The sequence below is a fragment of the Miscanthus floridulus genome, chromosome 4 (genome assembly GCF_019320115.1).
Source record: "Miscanthus floridulus cultivar M001 chromosome 4, ASM1932011v1, whole genome shotgun sequence".
Classification (NCBI taxonomy): domain Eukaryota; kingdom Viridiplantae; phylum Streptophyta; class Magnoliopsida; order Poales; family Poaceae; genus Miscanthus; species Miscanthus floridulus.
Genome location: NC_089583.1, coordinates 116,728,487 through 116,749,496, shown reverse-complemented (window position 1 = coordinate 116,749,496; position 21,010 = coordinate 116,728,487). Strand labels below are relative to the sequence as shown.

The window sequence follows — 21,010 nt, the reverse complement described above, 5'->3', positions numbered from 1 at the left end:
CGGCCGAGGCCTTTGGCGGGGAATCGGCCGAGGCCCGCGGTGAGGGGCCTCGGGCGAGGTGGAGAATCGGCCGAGGCCCGCGGCGATGGGGCCTCGGGCGAGTCGGAGAATCGGCCGAGGCCCGCGGCGATGGGGCCTCGGGCGAGTCAGAGGATCGGCCGAGGCCAGCAGCGTTTGGCTGGTTTCGATCTTTACGAAGTCTAAGCAGTCGTTTTTTGGATCTTGCTTAGGGTACCCCTTCTCACGGTATCCGACACATCTCCCGCAAGATCTATGTCATCCTCAACATCGACGCAAGAGGCCGATAGCGAAGTAGAGGGGCTAGTCACCTCGATCACAACGTGACTATTGTGAGGCAAGGAAGAAAGATGCAATACAGTGAGCGACGAGCTTGGCTACGAGAAAGAAGGCGTGTTGACCACGCCAGTCATGGCCCTACAAGGGAAGGAGAGGGGCAGCCCGAGGCATCAAATGCATAGAGCAATAGTGAGGAGGTGAGTAAGAAGATGTGTACAAGTCAAACTAACATAACTTTGACCAAGTTATAGTGAATATTATTAATATTTATGTATTTTTTTTGGAAAAAATATTATTTATGTATCTAACTAGGTTTATTACGAAAATATTGTACAGTTAATTAACAATACTATTTTTATCGTAAATGTTAGTATTTTTATATAACTTTAGGGAAAGTTCAAATCATTTGACTTTTCGAAAAAACCGCTAATTACACTCTTTCATGGATGGAGAGGGTACTTTGAAATTAACATTTTTTAAAAGTACACAAATAATTTTTCTGTAATTTGATTAAGCAGTTTCCTTTAAAAAATGTTAAAATCTATATAGTTAGTTAAAAAAAAAATCAAAATCATACCTATGCAAATGTGGATGGAGGGAGTACCGATCTCCATCGTCAAACAACCCAAAGTGAACACCAAATATTCGCCCTGTTCGCTTGTTGGTTTCAGCCAGGGCTTATCAGCCATGGTACAATGTTTTTCACTCACAACAAACCAGCACCAGCCGAGCTTATCAGCCCAGAAACCAACCAGCAAACAGGCTGATTAATGAGCGAATCTAAGCTAATGGCGCTTTCTCGATAACCAAATAACCACTTCGACCAGAACAACGGCCGGCGGCTGAGCTGAAAGTCTCCATGGGTGTTCGGTACGGCTCTTCTTGAAGAGTTAGAGTCGTTTTGGATGAGTGTTCGGTACGGCTCTTCTTAAAGAGTTAGAGTCGTTTTGGAGAAACCATAATTTATGACTCCTCTAAAATGACTTTGACTCATCTATTTTTAACTGAAAAACATCATCTAAAAAAACGTTTGCACAAGGCTCCTTCGCAGTAGCCGGAGGCCCGGAGCCCGAGTAACCCTGCCAAAGGCCTCCTCCGTCGGTCCAGCTCCTATCACGCACTCGCAATTCAAATTGGAATCGGAGCGGAGAGAACTCCGAGTCCCCAACGCCCGTTTCTGGTCGCCTCTGCGGCTCTGCCCACCCCGCACCCACTCACGCTCTCGCCACCTCACTCACTCACTGCTCCGCCCGCCACCGCCATGGCCGCACCAGGCGCCGGCACCGGCGGCCGGCGCGCCTCCAGCTCGCGAGCCCGCCGCGCGTCCGCGGCGGCGGCGGAGTCTAATGAGAACGAAGACCTTGCCGCCGCGTCCTCTTCCTCGTTCGCCCTCGCCCCCGCTCCGCATTTCTCGCTGCCCCCGAGGTCGCCGCTCGCGGCCATCGCGGATCCCGGGCGGAACCCTCGGTCCGCGCCGGCGACGCCCAAGTCGCTGCCCAGCACGCCCAGGGCCTCCGCGGCGGGGTCGGGGGCCAGGGACCGGACCTCATCGGTTGGGGCGGCGAAGAGGGTGTTCGATCTGAGGGATGTCGCGGCCGCGGAGGTGCCCCTGGAGGTGCCGCACTTCGAGCTCGACGAGGACCCCGCGTTCTGGAAGGATCGCAATGTGCAGGTTTGGATGTTCGCAGCTCGAACCCGTGAAGTCGTTGAAATCGTTCAGTAGAAGCAGTAAATAAACTATATAATAATCATCCTGTATCAATTAGATTGGCATCCGTCCTCCTTGAAAAATAATGGTCTTGATGACGATCAAGTAATCCTGGTATTATGCTGGCTTAACTATGCGCATCATGTAATTCTACTAATAATGGTGTCACCATCTTTGTAGAAAATAAAATGAAGAATAATCAATAATGTCTAACCATCATGTAAGGCTGATGCATTTTGATGGCTTGTCATGCCCGCTGAGTTCTAGCATTCCATTTGTCAGTGATTCTGCATCATGCCAATTATGACTTCTTTTACATGTGTCCAAATTCGATATGTGTTCGCACACCCTCAGGCTTCTAAAGCTAATATGGCGAATGTGTTGGACTTTTGATGTGGTTTCTACAGGTTTTGATACGGATAAGACCAATTAGTGATGCCGAGAATGCTACTCATGGTCAGAAAAGATGCTTGCTGCAGGATAGCTCAAAGACATTGAGCTGGACAGGACATCCGGAAACCATGTTCACGTTTGACCATGTTGCATGCGAAACAATATCACAGGTCTCTAGTGTGCTAGCACTCTTTTTGTTCCTTTCTGGATCAGTCTTCCTTTAGCCTAAGCAACCTTTTGTCTATACAACAATTAGGAACAGCTATTCAGAGTTGTGGGTCTGCCAATGGTGGAGAACTGCATGTCAGGATACAATGGTTGTCTGTTTGCCTATGGTCAGGTAAGACAAACTGAGTTTGGGCTATTCTGTGTCCGCAGAAGAATTTACCTGAACTGTATGTAACTCAATAACTATACTTTTATAGACGGGAAGTGGGAAAACTTACACAATGATGGGAGAACTTACAAAGTTGGGCAATGAGCTTAGTAAGGATGCTGGCTTGACACCTCGCATTTTCGAATATCTTTTTCGACGGATAAATGAGGTACGATGTTTGTATGTCTACTTTAGTGAATTATTGCTGATTAATAGACTAAAATGTAATGAATGTGAAGGAAGAAGAGCGCCGGAGAGAAGAAAAGCTTAAATATATTTGCAAATGCTCTTTTCTAGAGATTTACAATGAACAAATAACTGATCTACTTGAACCCTCGTCAACCAATCTTCAGGTGAGCTAACTATGAGTAGGATTTGCTTCATCTTTTCCAAACTGAATGTTAAATCTCAGATTTATTTTTCTCTGTAGATCCGTGAAGATATAAAGAAAGGTGTATATGTTGAAAATCTAATGGAATGTTATGTGTCATCTGTTGAAGATGCTATGCTGCTATTGCTACAGGTGATAGAATGTTTTCTCCATCGTTCCTTTTGATTGAATCTGAATATTGAAGGTTCTGTAACTGTTAAGTGATAACTTAATCCAATGAAATTCCTGAAATATTCTTCTAGGGGGTTGCAAACAGGAAAATGGCTGCCACAAATATGAACAGCAAGAGCAGCCGCTCACATAGTGTTTTTACTTGTGTAATTGAGAGTCGTTGGGAAAGTGATTCGATGACACACCTCCGATTTGGGAGGTTGAATTTAGTTGATCTTGCCGGTTCTGAGAGGTGAGTTACATAATAAAGTAGCAAAGTTCTCTTGCTTCACAAATATTGACTGTGTTCAAACTAGGCAGAAAAGCTCAGGTGCCGAAGGAGAACGTTTGAAAGAAGCTGCAAACATTAATAGATCGCTGTCAACCCTTGGGTAATCTTTTGTTCTCCGACAGTATTCTCTATGTATTTTGGTGTGGATCATACTATTTGAACTCAGAAACAAAAGTAAATAACTGCATCTCCAATGTCTATCCAGCTGCAAGCATTTTATATCTAGCACGGCTAACTTCATGCTTATATTGTAACACTTGTGGCATTTATAATGGCATAACCGCATAAGAAATGCTAGTCCCTTTCATGTTAAGTTTCATAATTGTATTTTTTTTTTCAATTTTATGAAACCTGCCCTATTTCATGACCAGGTAAATAATACTGATGCATAATATTGTTGTTTTGAATTTTTAGATTGTAACAAATATATTCATATTTGGGTATCAAGATTGATATTTTGCTAGCATGAGAAGTTGTAGTTTAAGAAACACCACGCACAAGTCATCAAATTATAATCCATTTATATCCTCTTTCAGGCTTGTTATTATGACTCTAGTGGATGTTGCAAATGGGAGAAGCCGTCATGTTCCTTATAGAGATTCAAGGCTTACATTTCTCCTTCAGGTTAAAATACAAATAAAAGCACATGTGTCCATTGTTTTCTCTGGCTCATTATCATATCTTGGCAGGATTCGCTAGGAGGGAACTCTAAAACAACAATTGTTTCCAATGTCAGCCCATCTATTTGGTATCCATCTTCTGTATCTTCATATCCGCTAACTGCTATTCAACGTTTTTTCCAGATACTTAACAATGTGCTTGACTCAGTCATCTATGAATTACCTCTATTGCAGTTCTTCCAGTGAGACATTGAGTACCTTGAAGTTTGCCCAACGTGCAAAGCTGATTCAAAATAATGTACTTATTTTTTCAAGTATATCGTTTTTTTAAGATATGGGAATGTTTCCCTGTTGACTTAATTGGGGATCCATTTACTTATGTTAGGCAAAAGTAAATGAAGACGCTTCAGGAGATGTTATGGCTTTACAAAGGCAGATAGAGGAACTAAAGGTAAGGGTTGCTTTCTTTCCCTTTCAGAACTCCCTTATTGAATTAGAGGTGATTCTTTGTATAATGCGTGACTTCACTCTAACAGGATCAACTGACATGCTTGAAGAAGCAAAAAGATTGTCCTGGATCACCTAGCTTGTTGCTTAATTCAGACTTTGCCAATGAATTCAAAACTTCATGTGGAGTAGATGATCAACTAGACTATGATCTGAATATCCTAAAGCAAAAGGTCACATGGCATGATTTTCCATTTTGGTAAATAATAATAACCATATATTACAACGTAAACTACTCATACATTAATAACAGGTTAGCCATCTAGAACATGTCTTGGCTGGGAGCCTCAGGAGAGAGAAATCAGCGGAGACCAAGATTGGGAAGCTGGAAGCAGAAATACAGCACTTGAACCGTTTGGTAATACTATTTTCTATCACATATGTCTCAATTTCTTAAAGAAGAGCTAATAATCAATATGTGCTTATATCCTCAAATATGCAACATAAAATACAATTATCTTCTTATAAGAATGAGTTGTGTATGGGTTCAATACTGATACTATCTGTTTTGACAGGTCAACCTGATTGAGTCTGACGCACAGCGCTTGAGGAAGAGGCTCGAACTTCGTGGTGAAAAACAAAGATTACACTCGATTGGTGAAAATGCTGCATTATCCCAGGAGATTCAGTTGTTGCAAGAACAAATCAATGAAAATCCTCAATTGATTCACTTCGCGTTGGAAAACAAGAGATTGATTGAGGAACTTACAACGTAATATTGCAATATTAAAATTTGAATTCCTAATGATTTTGGTTGCAAACAGAAAACTTACATAGTGACTTGGGATCTTTTGTGCGTTTGAAGAAAGTGAGTTTAGCTTATTCAGTTATTCTACTTTACTGACATACAGGCTTCAGAACTTCTACAAGCAAGGGGAAAGAGAGATGTTATTGACAGAGATATCTCTTTTGCGGAATCATGTATGTTCAGCCTTCCTGAGCTTCTTTCTGCTGATTTTTTTTTTTAATCTTGCATGCTGTTCTGATAATTTTCTATCTGTAGTTCCTTCATATCCTTGAGCAGAAATACGCAGCAGCTCCTAAAAATGTAGAAGCTCAGGTGTGTTCTCATTAGTTTTGGTTCATTACTTATTCGCATTGATGTGGTCCCTGTTTCTGTTTCCAAGGAAGCCAAAAGCTTAGCCTAAATTTTATCGAGAAATACCATATTATAACCCATAAGGGGAAGTGGGATAATTTGCAAGTTAACCTAATTTGCTTCAACATATAAACTGAGTTTATTTTCTAATTGTGGGATGCATTGGTTTTAGGGTGATGAGCTCATCAAGGAGCTTGACAATTGCAGGAAGGAACTGGATGCATGCTTAGAAAACAATGTTCTGTTAGCTCGGTAAGTATTTTTACAACTGCCTTATATCTCAGTGTATATTCATATATAGTTCCTGATTATCACAATCTACTGCTGATATTAACTGTTACACACCTTACATCTACTTATTTCTGGGCCCTTAAGCAATCTAATAATAAATTTACCATTCATGTTGATTGCAGTGAAGTAAATAAGCTTCGCTGTGAACTGATACAATACCAGAAGCCCTGCACAAATCAAGTACGTATGATGTTTGCACAGCCTCCAATAACTCAATGCTTGATGCTCATATTCGTTCATCCTATTTTCAGGTTGCTCCTGAGGAAAAGGAGAATGTTGTGGCCACAAGCATCAACACAATGCAAAATGTTGGACTTTTACTCTTTCATTGTGTATAATCCATAACCCTTGGTCTAAACATAGCTTACATTTATCTGTTATTTTGACTTCATAACAGGATCAAGACAAGCAGAATTTTTCATATTTGTCATCAGATGATGTTAACAAGCAGTTCATGCAAGCAGGGATCACAACTAATATTTCAGAATCATTCCAACTTAAATTACCTTATGAAATTGACAGTGAAGATCCGCAGTCTCCTCATTTGCATGATCCAGAAACACACGACTTTAGGGATCCTACAACAGCGTCGGAGTATGATGGTGTATTGTCTGAGTGCTTCAACTTAGCTATGGGGTCTTCACACGATGTACTTGACAAAAGCACTATTCTGACTGAGCTGAATTTTCTAGAGAAGGATGAGGCTTATCATGTCCATGAAAAAGCTCCAATGAGGGGTATACATTTGCATGATGAGACTTTATTGTGCCAAGAGATTGAAATAGTGAACTCAAGTAAACATCTATCACAGGATGAATTGGAAAACCTTAAAAGAACAAATCAAGAGCTCAAAGAGAAGCTGTTTATTATGGCTGAAGAAAGTAATAAGCTTTCAGAGATTATTGTTGCAAAAGATGTAGAAATTGCTTCTTTATCAGAAGAATGGGAGGCTGCAATTTTTGATCTAACAAGCTTCTTAACAGATGGATGTAGATCACTGGATGATGCATATCAGAACATTGATAATATGATTAGCTCATTTCCTCACAGTAACAGTTCTGTAAGTGAACATGTGGAGAAGGCTATGAAAATTAGCATTGAGAAAGAAAAGCTGATATTCAAACTTCAAAATGAACTACAAACTGCGCAGAAAATTGGCAGGGAAGTGAAGGAAAAGCTGCATATTTTAAGAGGTGCAACTCTTGTTATAACTGAAGCTCAGCAGTTGGATAATGAAGAAAGCTCTCAGGAAGAACTACAGCTAGTAGGTTTATTGCACCAAAAGGATTGTATAATACAAGAACTAAAGAACAATTTGAAAGCAGAAAATTGTGTCTTTGCAGAAAGAGTAAAAGGACATTCTCATGATGACCTAGTGTTGCCTGATAGTTCAGTTGACATGATTGAGGAATTGCCTCGTGATGAAAATCAACCAGCAGCTAGTCAAGCTAATCCAGATTACCAGGTACTCCAAGCTAAGCAACAGCCACATAACTTGTTTCGATGCGTGCATCTGGTGTGAGTAGTGTGAGATATTATTTGCCTATAGACAACATAATCTATCATAGCTGAAATCGAATATATCCCAATAGGATCTTTCTTATTGGTGAAAACAAGCAATACCAAACTTTAGACTTTCAGAATTCATTGTTTCATTTTTTTAACTTATCACGTTTATTATCCAACTTCCTACCTGTTCTCATTGTCACTTCTGCTCTACTGTAACTACTTGGTAAGTTGTAGGTCACTTGTGTTTTCTGTTACATTATTATTGTGCTAAAAAATCATTACGATGGTGCTTCACAAGAAGATTCTATACTGTGTTTTATTATTTATTTCTGCAACTGGCGATGAAATTCATTCTCCTGTTTATTTTGCCTTGTAGAAAGTGTGCATCCGTATGTTTAAATTGATCACTAAGAAACACAAAAGTCAAGTTTTCATATGGAAAAGCTACTAGCATCAAAATACATATTCTAATTTTGCTAAGATATACTCTCTCTGTCCATCATAGCAAGACATGTTTTGGTGGGGAAAAGTCTTTCAATATAGGTTTTGACCTTCAATTTTTGTTACAAATAATTGGGCTATATATAGAGTACATGAGAGACACAAGGGGGAAACCCTAGACTAGGAGATTACACTAATACCACTATTATACCTTGAAAATTTTCTCTTAGGGGCCGTTTGGATCCTTTCAATTGGAGGAATTGAAATCTACTTAATAAATTAAGCTATTTGGCTTGGAATTTGACATTCCACCACTTTCCAAAGTTCAAATATAAGCCTATCTCAAATTCATAGGGTGAGAGATGTAAATTGATTTCTATAGATCACCATGCTATGTTTCTACTTTGCAACTTATAACACGCTCTTCAACTCGCTCTCCTACGGTAGAAATGCAACACATAAGTATCTCTCTCGTATAGCCAACAATAATATACAAATATAATCCATATACAACCATATTAGCTTAGTTAATATGTGTCTAAATTATGATTATTAAAATGAGTTCAATTCCAAGGATCCAAACGGGGCCTTATAGTATATTGTCAATTGCTACAAAATTAACACCTTCATAGAGTTACATTGACTCTTAGTAAAAAAACAAAGTTTGACTTTCCAAATTAGTTCTTACATTGATGGATGGAGTAACTGAAAAGGTAATGGTCAATGAGGTGTATTTGAGATTTTGTCAATGCCTTAAATGATTTAGGTATAAACAGAGACTCTACCATACTAAACCAACACAGAAAAATTGAATTGAACAGTAGTTTTCAGACATTATCTAAAGATCAAGTACAGGCTAGGAAGTATGCCACATTGACCTCTGGCATAAGAATGCTTACATTATTTACAGCGCTGCACATAGCAATCTGTATAACCATGTTTCTAAATATGTATAAAATGCTTTATCTTTCATACCAACTGAAAACAGAAAATATATAACAGTAATATTCTTCATGCACAGAAACGCCTTTCTCATGCACCCCAGTTGTTAGTTTCTTTCTGGATTATGAAAATCTGATTGGTAATGTGGAATTTTATTGTGCCAAACCTTGCAGTCAAAGCTTGATAGTGTGATGCATCTTGTTGAAGACAAATCAAATAAGGTTCTGACCTTATTTTCAAATTTTGAGGAAGCTCAAGAAACCATGGAAGAGGCTGAACTTATGCTTTCAGCTTTGTTGAAGGCCAATGAAGAATTAAAACTTGAGAGAGATAATTGCAGGCAAGCTGTGGAATTGTTGTTGTCTGAGAAAAGTTCTCTGATCGGTGACTTGAAGGAACTTGAAGCATCAAGCTCTTGTTCATCCCAGAAATATGACAAATTGCATCAACAGATAAATGAGTGCGTTTCAGAGATGACAAAGCTTGCTGCTATAATAAGGAAGTCGTTTCAGCAAATTCAAAGTTTTTCCATGGTAGAACTCTTCGCTCTTTGCTCAGAGATTATTACTTTTGGCCAAGACTTGAAAGGATGTATAGTTGATTCAAGGTCATATATAGCGAACATGGTATCACTTATAGAAGAAAAAGGCAGATCTACAGAGCAGTTCCATCACCTAAATGCAAATGCTCGTGGGTCTGCTTGCCAACAGGTAGATTCACATTCTCAATCTGATTATAGTGCAGAATATGCATCACTCAGAAGAGAATTTGACAGGAAGAGCAATGTTGAAGAAGGATTGTCTTTTGATCTTAAACTACTGCAAGAGTCTACCTCAAACGCAAAAGATATGAAAGATAAAGCTGATGAAATATCTACTGCCCTTAGCAACGTTCAAAGAGAACTAGATATGAAAACTTCTACAATAGAAACCATGTTGAAAAAACAAAAGGTACTTGAGGAAGAACTGGCTGAAAATGGTGCCAGATTCATTGTTTTAAGATCAGAGTTAGAGCATTCCCAAAGTTTATCATCAGCGTTATTGAAGGAGAACAAAGGTCTGAAAGTGATGTTGGAAGATGAAACTGTGAAGAATAGTGAAACAAAAGTGCTGTTGGAAGAAAAAGTTAAGGTCATAGAGGGATTGGAGAGCCAAATACTATTGCTAAATCGTTCTGAAGTGGGGCAGTTGATGTCAGATATTGAAGAATTAAATAATAGCATTAAAATAATGAGTAGTGACAGAGAAAATCTCCAGGCAGAGATATTTAAGTTAAGGGACAAGCTTGAGATGGCAATGGCTTTAGCTGAGGAAAATGAAGCTGCTGCTATTGAAGCTCGTCAAGTAAGTATTTTTGTAATTAGTTTTTTTTCCATCCACAACTCTGAATTTAATTGAAAGTGGGCACTTGTTATGCTTCTGTAGACTGCAGAGATTAGTAAAATCTATGCTGAGGAAAAAGAGGAGGAGGTTAAGATTCTTGAACGATCTGTCGAGGAACTTGAAGGAACAGTGACTCTTCTTGAGGAAGAGGTACACTCTTCATTGGTTTTCTTCGTTTTGTGCTTTCTCTGCTTATCGGGCAACTTGCCATAATGAGATACATGGCTGCTATAAACATTTTGTAATAGTGATTATAATACATGTAGCACAATAGTACCACAAATTTCCATTTGCCATTAGATTTAACCTTTTCAGATGTAACTATGGAAGGATTGGTGCGTGAACATGGAGAGTCAAACTCTACTTTGTTGCACAGTATTATCTATCACATTTCTTATTTTTGCTGAAGGTATGCAACCTTAAAGAGGAAGTAAGGAGCCATCAAGTACATAAACTATCTGAAGCCCACTTTCAAGCTTTTGATGGCATGCTTGCTGTAGAAAAAGCATCAAAATGTGATGTTGCTGAAGAATCGTGTCAAGGGAAATGTCATCTAGAAAAGTAAGAATTCAATTGAATTGCTTGTTGCCATGAGGCACCCATAAGGTGTCTATGAACTTGTTTCAACTGATGGCATCTTCAATGTAGGAGATTGCAAGCTGAGATTCTTGCACATCAAGATGTCAGAAAGGAGATTGAAGGTCTCAAATTGGAAGCAAAGCGTAAAGATGATGAGGTTCATGTCAAACTTATACACAACTATTTGAGATTTTGAGTTCTTTCTTCTCTTAAATAATCATCTAAACCGGCAAAACACATTCATATAGATTGGGCAATACAAAGAGCATATTGCTGAGTTGGTCCTGCATTCAGAAGCACAGTCTTTGTTGTTTCAGGAGAAGGTATGGAACACTACCTACATTGTTTTGTGTCTATTTGTTACTGTCTATGTGCTACTAATTCTTGTTGTGCAGTACCATGAAATGGAACACATGGTTTCTAGACAGAAGTTTGGTCCGCATGAATCTAGTTCTGAGACTGTCCATGCCAAAACTGAAGAGCCTTCAGGGCGAGCAAGAGGATCCAGCTCCCCTTTCCGGTGCATATCTAGCATTATTCAACAAATGAACTCTGAGAAGGATCAAGAAATCTCGGTGGCACGCCAACGAATTGAAGAACTGGAAGGTTTGGTTAGTTGCAAACAGAAAGAGGTAACATGTGTTTCTTTGACCTTTGGTTTTTTTAGTAGTCTGGATTGAAATATTTAGCACTGGTCAATTCATGATATATTGTTAATCAGGATATATTGTCTCACACTATCATAATGTTGCTGTTGTATATGTCCTCTGATTGCAATGAGGTTCACCATCTGGTCCGAATCCAAATTCCATGCTACCTAGTTGGTTTTCCTCCTTAGGCTATTATTCAATACAAGAACTATTATTCATAGTAGAAACCATAGCTTATACTATGATATATCAGGTGCCATCTATTAACTTAAAAAGAAAGGGCTAATGACGTGAACGTTTACAATTGTGTGCTGCACTGGGATAAGTTATTTCGTTGAAGAAATTTTTACAGCTTATCATTTCTCTGGGAAATAAGATACAAGTGATTATGCTCCATGTTTAACTATAATTTGGACTATTTATTGTCCAATATTCAGCTACTTCCTGTAAAGTTTATGCTTTTTTTTTCTCCTTGACCATAGATATGGTTGCTAACATCAAGACTAGCTGCTGTGGATACCATGACACATGATATTATAAGAGAACTACTTGGTGTCAAACTAGACATGACAAACTATGCTGTAGGTAGCAGAAGTTTCTCCAAGCTGTTAAATATTAGGTGTTATTGTTATACTGTTCACTTAGTGAGATTTGTTGTTCACATGTCTAGAATTTGGTTGACCAAGAAGAGGTGCAAAAGTTGCTGATAGCATCCCAGCAACAAATTGAACAATCAAAGGCGAAGGTATGCCACCAACAAATCTGTGTTTTACTAAGTTGAATCATACTATCAGATGGCGTTCCTCATTTTTTCATCTGTTTTGCCACTGTAGGACACAGAACTTGAAGCGTTGAAAGACCAACTTGGTCTTCTCATTCTGGAAAGGGACAGGTGAAACTTCTAATCCTGAATTGTTCATCTGATCATCCTGCTTATAGTTGAAATTACTGAGTCAAGTGAACATGTTGGGATTTTATTTCTTTCAACTTCAAGCTTGCTTGATGACATGGACCAAAGAAAGACGGACCTATTAGAGGCCCAACTGCTCGTTGAACAGCTTGAGCAACGGGAGCAGATGCTGGAAGCACAGATTGAAATGTTACAGGTTCAGAAAATACTTTTGCGCCCGAGAACTTGCCTCCAAAACATATTGCGCTACCTGACTTCGATCATGCTAAACTTGTGCATATGTGTTTTTGTAGTTGGAGAAAGACAACCTTCAACAGAAGACCATGGAGATGGACGAGACAATTGAACTTCTAGCCAGATCAAACCAACAAGATATAAATCCAAGAATGGTGAAGTACCTTCACTATAAATGCTACACGTTCAGCAGTTAATTGTGGGCTTCTGATAACCTGAACATTTCTACAGGGGGATAACCACCATCGCGGCAGCAGTGAGTTCAGCAGGCGGCTAGCTCAGTCCGACATGCTCCTCTCCCATGCGAGACATGAACATTCTCGCCAGCATGCGGCCGGAAGCTCGAGGACGCACCATGGCCGGCATCGGTGAAGCATTGCTGCTTGCTGGAATGCTGATGCGTCAGCCGTCAGACACCGCTTGTGTTTGTAGATTGGCAGCGGCGCGGGTTCTGTAGCCGGGACTGTACAGATTGTTCGGAAGCCGTAAGGCCCAAATGGCAAGTCCAGAAGAAACCTTCCACGTCTGTAAGATCTGCGCGACTGCGCGCTTGTAAATCTGATAGTGCAATGTACACGTTGCTTGCGTAGAGTTGCCATTTGGGCCGTTGTATGTTCTTCCACGAGACCTACGTTGTAGGTTCCGGCTTTTCAGCAAGAAGTGAGATTTCCCCAAACAGCTGAGATTTGTTTTTAGTTGTACAGTTGTAACCCGTAACCGAGGGTTAGGGTTAAGTGCCGAGTGGATCATCATGGTTCAGGACACATTCTTCAAGCTCCCAATACGTTGGCCTCGCTGTAATGAGGCGCAGGCGCAGATAACATGCTCCAAATTTTTTTCTCTAAAGAATGGTCCATTGTTTTCATTTTTTTACCCCGTTTTAATTTAATTAAACAAACGGAGGAAGCTACTCCCTCCGTTTTAAAATAAGCGCGCATCTCGTTTTTTAAGGAGTCATTTTTTTTAAATTTAAACAAATATAAAAAATATACTAATATTTATGATGTATACTATTAGATTAAACATGGACTATACTTTTATAATAAATGTATTTGTAGATCAATGTATTTGCTCACGTCTACATGTTCAGTAATCGATCCCCTGTGATTTCGAGAGGGCCAGAGGCGCCACCAAGTAGGGATGAAAACGGTACGGATATTTTCCGATCGTATTCGAAACCGAATCTGTTTAGAGGGGTTGAGATCTGTCCGTATCCGAGTCCGGATATCCAACATCCGATACCGTATCCGAATACTCAAATCGCATATTTATGATGTCGATATCCAATCGTATCCTATCCGACATAGTTGACACTATCCGTATTCGAATCCGAATCCGGACAGAAATATAAAAACAAATGTAATATCGGTGATATCCGTCCGTATCCGATCCGTTTTCATCCCTACCGCCAAGTAATTGACAGGCCCACGAGATCCGCCCCCGTGGCCCGGCCCAAGCTTCTCGACCTCACTCCACTGTGTCCACTCCGCCGGCCACCGCACCACCGCTCGTCTACCCCTTCCCCTCGGACGGTCGGACCCCATTCCAACGGCCGCGGAATTCGAATTCACACGCACTCCAGACTCATTCAATTTCGGGCTACCCCGCCTGGCCGCCTCGACCTCGACCCCCTCCCCAAGACCCCAATCCCACGCCCCTCCGCCCACCTCCCTCTCGCCCTCCCGCCGAAGCCCCAGCCCCCATGGCGTCTCGAGAAGGTACGAACCCGGCGGCCGCGCCCGCCCCGCGGGCAGATCGCGCCGCCCAATAACCCGCTTTCTCTTCTCGCGCAGACGACAGGTGGTCGGAGATCGTGGCCAGCGGCCGGGCCCGGCCGCTCCACGTCGGCGTCGTGTACGGTCGTCGCCTGGTCGAGGAGTCGTCCGGCAGGACGAACATAGAGACGTAAGAGCTCTCCTGGCCGCTGCCGTTCGTTCGTTCGTTCGTTCGCCGGCATGTCACTGGTTTTGTGGATTTAGGGCTGCCTCTGCCGTGATTGGGTAACGCGTTTTCCTGTTCCCGCAGGAGGGCCAGCTTCAGCGGCCTGCGGCGGCCGAGCTTCGTGCCGCGAAAGCGGACCAGCTGGAACCGGTCGCTCTCCATCAGGTGCGCCTAGCTTCCATTTCTCTTCAGTAGCAAATTTGTTCATGTGACGCGCAGTTTTACTTCCATTTTGCAAACGGTTCCATTAGACATTGCCTCCAGGAATTTCACTAGAGACCAATTCCTTTACAAAGTCTGGTGGATGGTCCAACATATGAGGATTAGAGTCATACATACCTGCACCATAAGTAGTTAAACAATCCGATACCTGATTACCAATTCTATTGCAAACCGAGACTCACAAACTCAGGGGACATCAAATCTTCTATTGCACCACCTGCTGTTACACACCGGGGACCAAACTGATAGTTTCAGTACCTGAATTGCAACCTTCCAGCATAGTTCTCTCTTTCACATTTCATTGTTCACCAGCGCTCCTTGACATGTTTGCGCTTGAAAAAAAAAAGATGGCCAGTCTTCATCCATATGAATGCACAATGGGCACACGGTATCTAATTTAATCCCTCTCCTTGCTATGTTACGATGTACTGGCAGGTTGTTATGAGCCAACCTCTAAACAAACTTTTTCACCTTGTTAGCAAGTTTCGGCATTATATGAATCTCAAGTAAGTTTTTAGCTAACAAATGTTTTGAATACAGAGGGAGAGAGAGTATTTTTGTCGCACCCGGTGCAAGTCTTCAACAGAAACCCTGTGGAGCACTGAAACGACCACCCAAACCTAGCAACCTAGTGGTGGGTCTACTATTTCTACACGCATATTTTCTGATGCTGTTGAATTAGTTTCTTGTTAAGCTTGCCATGTTGTTTACAGAAGAAACGTCAGGGTGGCCCTCCCGATTTTAGCAAGGAGAAGGCGTATTTTGAAGAGGTCGATGCTTTTGATCTCATGGAAGAAAGTCCTTCTCCTAAGTACTTTGCCTCGTGGAACAAAGGGATGGAGGAGAATATCATAATTCATGATCTGCCTGCAATTTTGGAGAGGTGGAAAATTTCCAGTCTTGCAAGACGTGCGTCATCCGAGCCCTTGTTTGACATTATGGAGACGCCAATCTTACCATCAGTCCTCAGTAACAACAGTACAACTAGCAGAGGGTCAGGGACATACACCGCTGGAAGGGCAATCCCTGTAGGCTACACTGATATCAGTTTAAAGAGCAGTGCAAAAGACAGCCTGATTACATCATTCGGTAAAGTGAACATTAAGGAGGAGCCTGTTGAAGCTAGCATTCCATGGAATGGTGAAGCTCTGAGTGCTTTTGACCAGCTCCTCATGGTTTGCAGGCAGTCTGCACCAGTCACCCTGGCAGAAGTATTCTCTGCTTATTGGTAGGTGTTCAACCTTTCAATATAAATATTATTCCTTTGTTTTCTGGATGCTTTTGTGGTTTACTGTTAGTTAATGATATTGTTCATGGATAGTGAGCTAGGCAGCGTCAAGAAGCTTGGTGAAGGGACCTATGGGGAGGCCTACAGGGCTGGAAGAACGGTGTGCAAAGTGGTACCTTTTGACGGAGACTTGTTAGTCAATGGAGAAACCCAAAAGGTTCACTTCATTAATTAGTGTTATCTGGTCTATATTTGTTTGGTACTCATGAGGTGGTTCTGTTTTGTAGAGATCGGAAGAAATACTTGAGGAAGTCTTACTTTCTCTAACGCTTAATAATCTGAGAACAAATCAGGGTGATGATGTTAAAACAAATTCATGCAATGGCTTCATTGAGACAAAAGAGTATGTGCCTTTCATTATCTTTGCAGTGGGAAAATACATAAAACTTTGACTATTTATAGCTTGTATGAAGAACCTGTATTCTGTGAGATAATCTGCTGCACTGTCCACCTTTTGCAGCAGCTGCACTCTCCACCCTTTGCAGCAGCAGGAAAAAGGCCTGCTGCACTCCACCTTTGCAGCAGTAGAAAAGTTGGCAATAAGTCAACCGTGCTGTCTTCTCTAATCTCTATCTACTGTAACAGGATGGCGGTAGTCTGTAGCGGCTGATCTCAGCCCACTAGTGGCCAGCTGTAGTTAGTAGTGGCTATATTACTAGCAAGTAATAGTTGACTAGAGTTGTTTATATAACAACTTGTTTAGCAATAAAAAGCAGTTCGGTTTGCTGCACCAGCAGACGTGTGCGCAGGCTGTGAGTGTGTGCTCTCTGTTCTCAAGTTCATCTTCTACCTCTAACCGTGAGTTGTGACAGGGTGAGTGAGCTGCTGCTGCTCACCTGCGCAGTGAGACCGGTTTCCAACAGATTCTTTCAAAATTCTACAGCACTATTTATCTAGAAATTGTACTAAATGATTAAAGCCTGGCTACGAATAATTTTGATTTTGTCTGTACAAAGGTACTTCAATAACACTAAATACCTTGGTTTGAGTGCCTCTCAAGTTCATATATCTTGCAGCTTTCGGGTCTGTCAAGGACCCTATGACCCTTCTCTGATTCGTGCCTGGGAAGACTATGATGCGGAACGTGGATCTGAAAATGACCATCCAAAGGAGTTTACAAGGGAACAGGTAAGTTCTCACCTTAGGGAAACAAAATATCATGTCATTGTCGTGGAACATGGGAAATAGAACATGCCTCTTAATTTACCTCTTACATGTAATCTTTGTTTTCAGTGCTACATTGTCTTTGTGCTAGCTGATGGTGGCACTGATCTTGAAAGTTTCGCTCTAGTTGACTATAAAGAGGCTCACAGTTTACTAGTTCAGGTCCGCACAATGAATTTTATAATATATTATATTATACATGTGTGACCTCAACTACAAAGTTCTAAGGACAGCTATATTTCATTCTATTGATGCAGGTTACTGCTTCCTTAGCAGTAGCTGAAAGTGCTTGTGAATTTGAACATCGAGATTTGCACTGGTCTGTTCTCTCAACACAGCTTCGGTGATTCATGTCTTTAAATTAAAATCTCAGAGCCAATATCATTTTGTATAGTGAAAACAGTGTCGCATGAAAAAATAATGGAAATATATTTCATACCTAAGTGCTTTAGCTTTCACAACCTAATGCTATATTTCATATTTTAGTTAACACCATCATGTGCGTGGCATGGCAGGGGTAACATTCTTTTGGCTCAAGATGAAACTCCAGACACAAATCATACAATAAGCTTCACTCTTCAAGGGAAGAGGATGCATGCAAGAACTTTTGGTCTGAATATTTCCATAATTGACTTCACTCTTTCTCGGATCAACACAGGTGCCCCCAGAATTATCTGTACTTATTAACAGACTAAGTTCTTCATTTTTGCATTGCATTTACCGTTGTTTCTGCAGTTTGCAATATTCCTTTAGTCTTTGAAGTTTTTCATCATTTGTGACAATTGTACAACAATTTTTTGCCATGCGTAAATAAGAAGTTGCTGCAACTGATAGAAGGGAATTACAAATACTTTTACTGGATTAGAGGAATCCCTTAAAGTTCAATGTGGCAATCTTCTAACTTGTCCAAGTTTATTGACTCTTTTAGAAAGTACAAGGTAGACACACTCAGCACACACGTGCTGGTGCTGTTGGTCCTCTACACACTAGAAATTTACCGTTTGACTCAGAATTTAGGATTTGAACTTTTGTGGGGTGGATGCACACTGATAGTCCTAACCACAGGGGCAGAGGTTAGGTAAGATCAACCTGGGGTCCTGGGCCATCCCCCCTAGCTGCTTAAATTGTCTTAGACCATATAGTAATCCATGGCTAATTTGATCCATGCATCATTAGTGGCCCCCTTAAGATTGTGCTTAAGCTCGGCCACTGCCTAGCCTAGCCATCTAGCCACAGGCCAACTTACAAGTATGTCAACTTGTAGGCCTTCATGGTGAAAGGAGAATAGATAATGCTTCATATAGTAGATAAGAACAAAACAATGTATGCTTAATAAAATAATACTTGCCACAAGGGACATACAAGGGGACATCCCTTGGTGTATGTTTTTCGCGGACGATGTAGTGCTAGTTGATGAAAGCCGAACATGAGTGAATCAGAAACTGGAGTTATGGCAGGAGACTTTGGAGTCCAAAGGTTTTAGACTCAGTAGAACTAAAATTGAGTATATGAGATGTGACTTCGGCACTACTATTCGGGAGGAGGAAGATATTAGTTTGGAAGGTCAAGTAGTGCCTAGGAAGGATACCTTTTGATATTTAGGATCAATGCTACAGAGAGACGGGGATATTGATGAAGATGTTAGCCATAGAATCAAAGTAGGGTGGATGAAATGGCGGCAAGCATCTGGTGTCCTATGTGACAAAAGGGTACCACAGAAGCTAAAAGGCAAGTTTTATAGGACTGCGATTAGACCTGCTATGTTGTATGGTGCAGAGTGTTGGCCTACGAAAAGACGACATGTTCAACAGATAAGTGTCGCGGAAATGCGTATGTTGCGTTGGATTTGTGGTCATACAAGAAGGGATCGAGTTCGGAACGATGATATACGTGATAGATTAGGGGTAGCACCAATTGAAGAAAAGCTTGTCCAACACCGGTTGAGATGGTTTGGACATGTCCAACGGAGATCTCCAGAGGCACCGGTGCGTAGTGGAATCCTAAGCCAGGATAGTAACGTGAAGAGAGGCAGAGGAAGACCGAAATTGACTTGGGTAGAGACAATAAAAGGAGACTTGAAAGGATGGAATATACCCAAAAACTTAGCCTTAGATGGGAGTGCTTGGAAGACAGCTATTCACGTGCCTGAACCTTGATTGCTTCTACTGGGTTTTAACTCTAGCCTATCCCAACTTGTTTGGGACTTAAAGGCTTTGTTGTTGTTGTTGTAGTACTACTACTGTACTGCAGTTTTTGTCAGCTTGAAAAGTTGAATATATGAACAGAGTTGAGGAGCAGTGGAATAATATGATAGCAGGCGATGAGGTAGGTAGATGAAATATTTATTGAGGTTTACACCTGAAACAGTTGATGCCACGCAATCAGCAACATCATTTTGAAACTTCTTGCTCCTAGCACAAAAGTGATTGTAGATCATTTAAACTTTTAAAGAATAGGACATGTAATGCTGTAACTTTTTTTTTTTGCCTCTCTTATATTCTTTGATATTTTGTTATAGGGACTGCCATTCTTTTCCTTGACCTGTCTGCGGACCCTGCATTATTTCAAGGGAAAAAGGGAGATAAGCAGGTTTTCTTCTGATCTTCCTGAGAGTAGTATGTTAAAACATTATTATGTGCTTTACCTAACGCATTGCATCTCGTTGTTTGCAGGCAGAAACATATCGAAGAATGAAACAGATCACCCAGGAACGCTGGGAGGGCAGGTAAACAGTAATCAGAGTCCTCTTCTGTTGCACATGCGATGTTGAAGTTCCCTTGAAATAGTTACTTGGCGCCATATTTGGTCCTGAATCTGTACTTGCCTTGCAGCTTCCCGAAGACAAACGTGGTGTGGTTAATCTACCTTGTAGATATGGTGCTACAGAAGCTGAAACCACTTGTGAGTTCATCATTCCCCTCCGCTTTTCAATCCCTACTGATGTTATCTGCGAACCAAGGAATCTACCAGCGTCTGTGTTTCTAAATTCTATCCCTGTGAACACTGTTGGCTAGGCTTCTGGCAACAAAATCGAGCGGGAGCTTCGCTCGTTCAAGAAACGCCTGGCGTCTTACGAGTCCGCTGGAGATTGTCTGGGCGATCCCTTCTTTGCTGATGTCTTGATGACCGAGGATGACGAGCTCCCTTCAATGCCTCCTCTGTAGGCGGATCTGCGAACCGGCAGAGAAATGTAGGGTGTTGAGTTTAGGAGTGTGTTATTTATGACGTGCAGAGAACGTAATGCCTGGGTGTGCGCAAGAGAGCTTGTTGTTGCGCGGGCGCCTTTTGCTACTATTAGTGTCTAATTGATCATCGCGTTGGTCCGCGGCTCCTGGCCGATGGCTGTGTCTTACTGCCAGGGATCGCTGCCATGATGCTGTTGCCATCGGAATTCCCAGTGCAACCTACCAGTTTGTGTTCGACACCCCATCGCGGTCGCGGTGAGCGGCGTGGCCATCCGCCTATCCCGATCCACCTGGTCTGCTGCCCTGCTGGGCATGGCTTGGCGCATTGGGACCGAGGTGACCTACCAGTACAGAAGCACAGGAAAACCCAGCACTGGGGCAGAAGCAGAGGAGAAGCATAGCAAACTGAGAACCTTCACCGCAAGATCACAAACCAGAG

At 41.5% G+C, this 21,010-nt stretch overlaps 2 protein-coding genes across 3 annotated transcripts; both read left to right on the top strand.

The window, feature by feature from the left end:
• The first annotated feature begins 1,454 nt into the window (after positions 1-1,454).
• On the top strand, positions 1,455-13,562 carry LOC136550462 (kinesin-like protein KIN-12E). Of its 2 annotated transcripts, XM_066542043.1 has the most exons (33): positions 1,455-1,969; positions 2,413-2,568; positions 2,655-2,738; positions 2,824-2,943; positions 3,014-3,127; positions 3,205-3,297; positions 3,408-3,568; positions 3,633-3,707; positions 4,144-4,231; positions 4,297-4,355; positions 4,462-4,525; positions 4,613-4,678; positions 4,764-4,907; positions 4,988-5,092; positions 5,250-5,446; positions 5,586-5,655; positions 5,738-5,794; positions 6,006-6,085; positions 6,247-6,304; positions 6,376-6,432; positions 6,522-7,589; positions 9,190-10,359; positions 10,441-10,548; positions 10,808-10,959; positions 11,047-11,134; positions 11,226-11,300; positions 11,373-11,609; positions 12,110-12,208; positions 12,298-12,372; positions 12,461-12,519; positions 12,622-12,733; positions 12,831-12,926; positions 13,003-13,562. In XM_066542043.1, exons 1-33 carry the CDS (start codon positions 1,559-1,561, stop codon positions 13,141-13,143), a joined length of 5,739 nt encoding a protein of 1,912 aa, XP_066398140.1. In that variant the 5' UTR covers positions 1,455-1,558; the 3' UTR covers positions 13,144-13,562. The 2 variants fall into 2 exon arrangements, 1 of the variants encoding a protein (XP_066398140.1); XR_010782306.1 differs by lacking the exons at positions 12,622-12,733; positions 12,831-12,926; positions 13,003-13,562 and having other exon boundaries at positions 12,110-12,212; positions 12,461-12,517.
• Positions 13,563-14,336: 774 nt separating this feature from the next.
• Positions 14,337-20,977, top strand: LOC136550463 (serine/threonine-protein kinase haspin homolog). The gene is made up of 15 exons (XM_066542044.1): positions 14,337-14,489; positions 14,565-14,676; positions 14,797-14,877; positions 15,475-15,568; positions 15,648-16,162; positions 16,256-16,379; positions 16,450-16,565; positions 17,239-17,350; positions 17,456-17,548; positions 17,644-17,705; positions 17,902-18,044; positions 19,905-19,975; positions 20,059-20,111; positions 20,218-20,287; positions 20,401-20,977. The coding sequence occupies exons 1-15, from the start codon at positions 14,474-14,476 to the stop codon at positions 20,548-20,550; spliced, it is 1,812 nt and encodes a 603-aa protein (XP_066398141.1). The 5' UTR covers positions 14,337-14,473; the 3' UTR covers positions 20,551-20,977.
• Positions 20,978-21,010: the final 33 nt, after the last annotated feature.

What these genes read in the sequence shown, in the direction of transcription:
- LOC136550462 (XM_066542043.1), top strand. Translation starts at nt 1,559, where the DNA reads ATGGCCGCACCAGGCGCCGGCACCGGCGGCCGGCGCGCCTCCAGCTCG. An exon ending in GTCTGTTTGCCTATGGTCAG is followed by an intron (nt 2,739 to 2,823) that starts GTAAGACAAACT and finishes ATACTTTTATAG; the next exon opens with ACGGGAAGTGGGAAAACTTA. An exon ending in TAGACATGACAAACTATGCT is followed by an intron (nt 12,209 to 12,297) that starts GTAGGTAGCAGA and finishes TCACATGTCTAG; the next exon opens with AATTTGGTTGACCAAGAAGA.
- LOC136550463 (XM_066542044.1), top strand. An exon ending in GGCTTCATTGAGACAAAAGA is followed by an intron (nt 16,566 to 17,238) that starts GTATGTGCCTTT and finishes TATATCTTGCAG; the next exon opens with CTTTCGGGTCTGTCAAGGAC. An exon ending in CTCACAGTTTACTAGTTCAG is followed by an intron (nt 17,549 to 17,643) that starts GTCCGCACAATG and finishes CTATTGATGCAG; the next exon opens with GTTACTGCTTCCTTAGCAGT.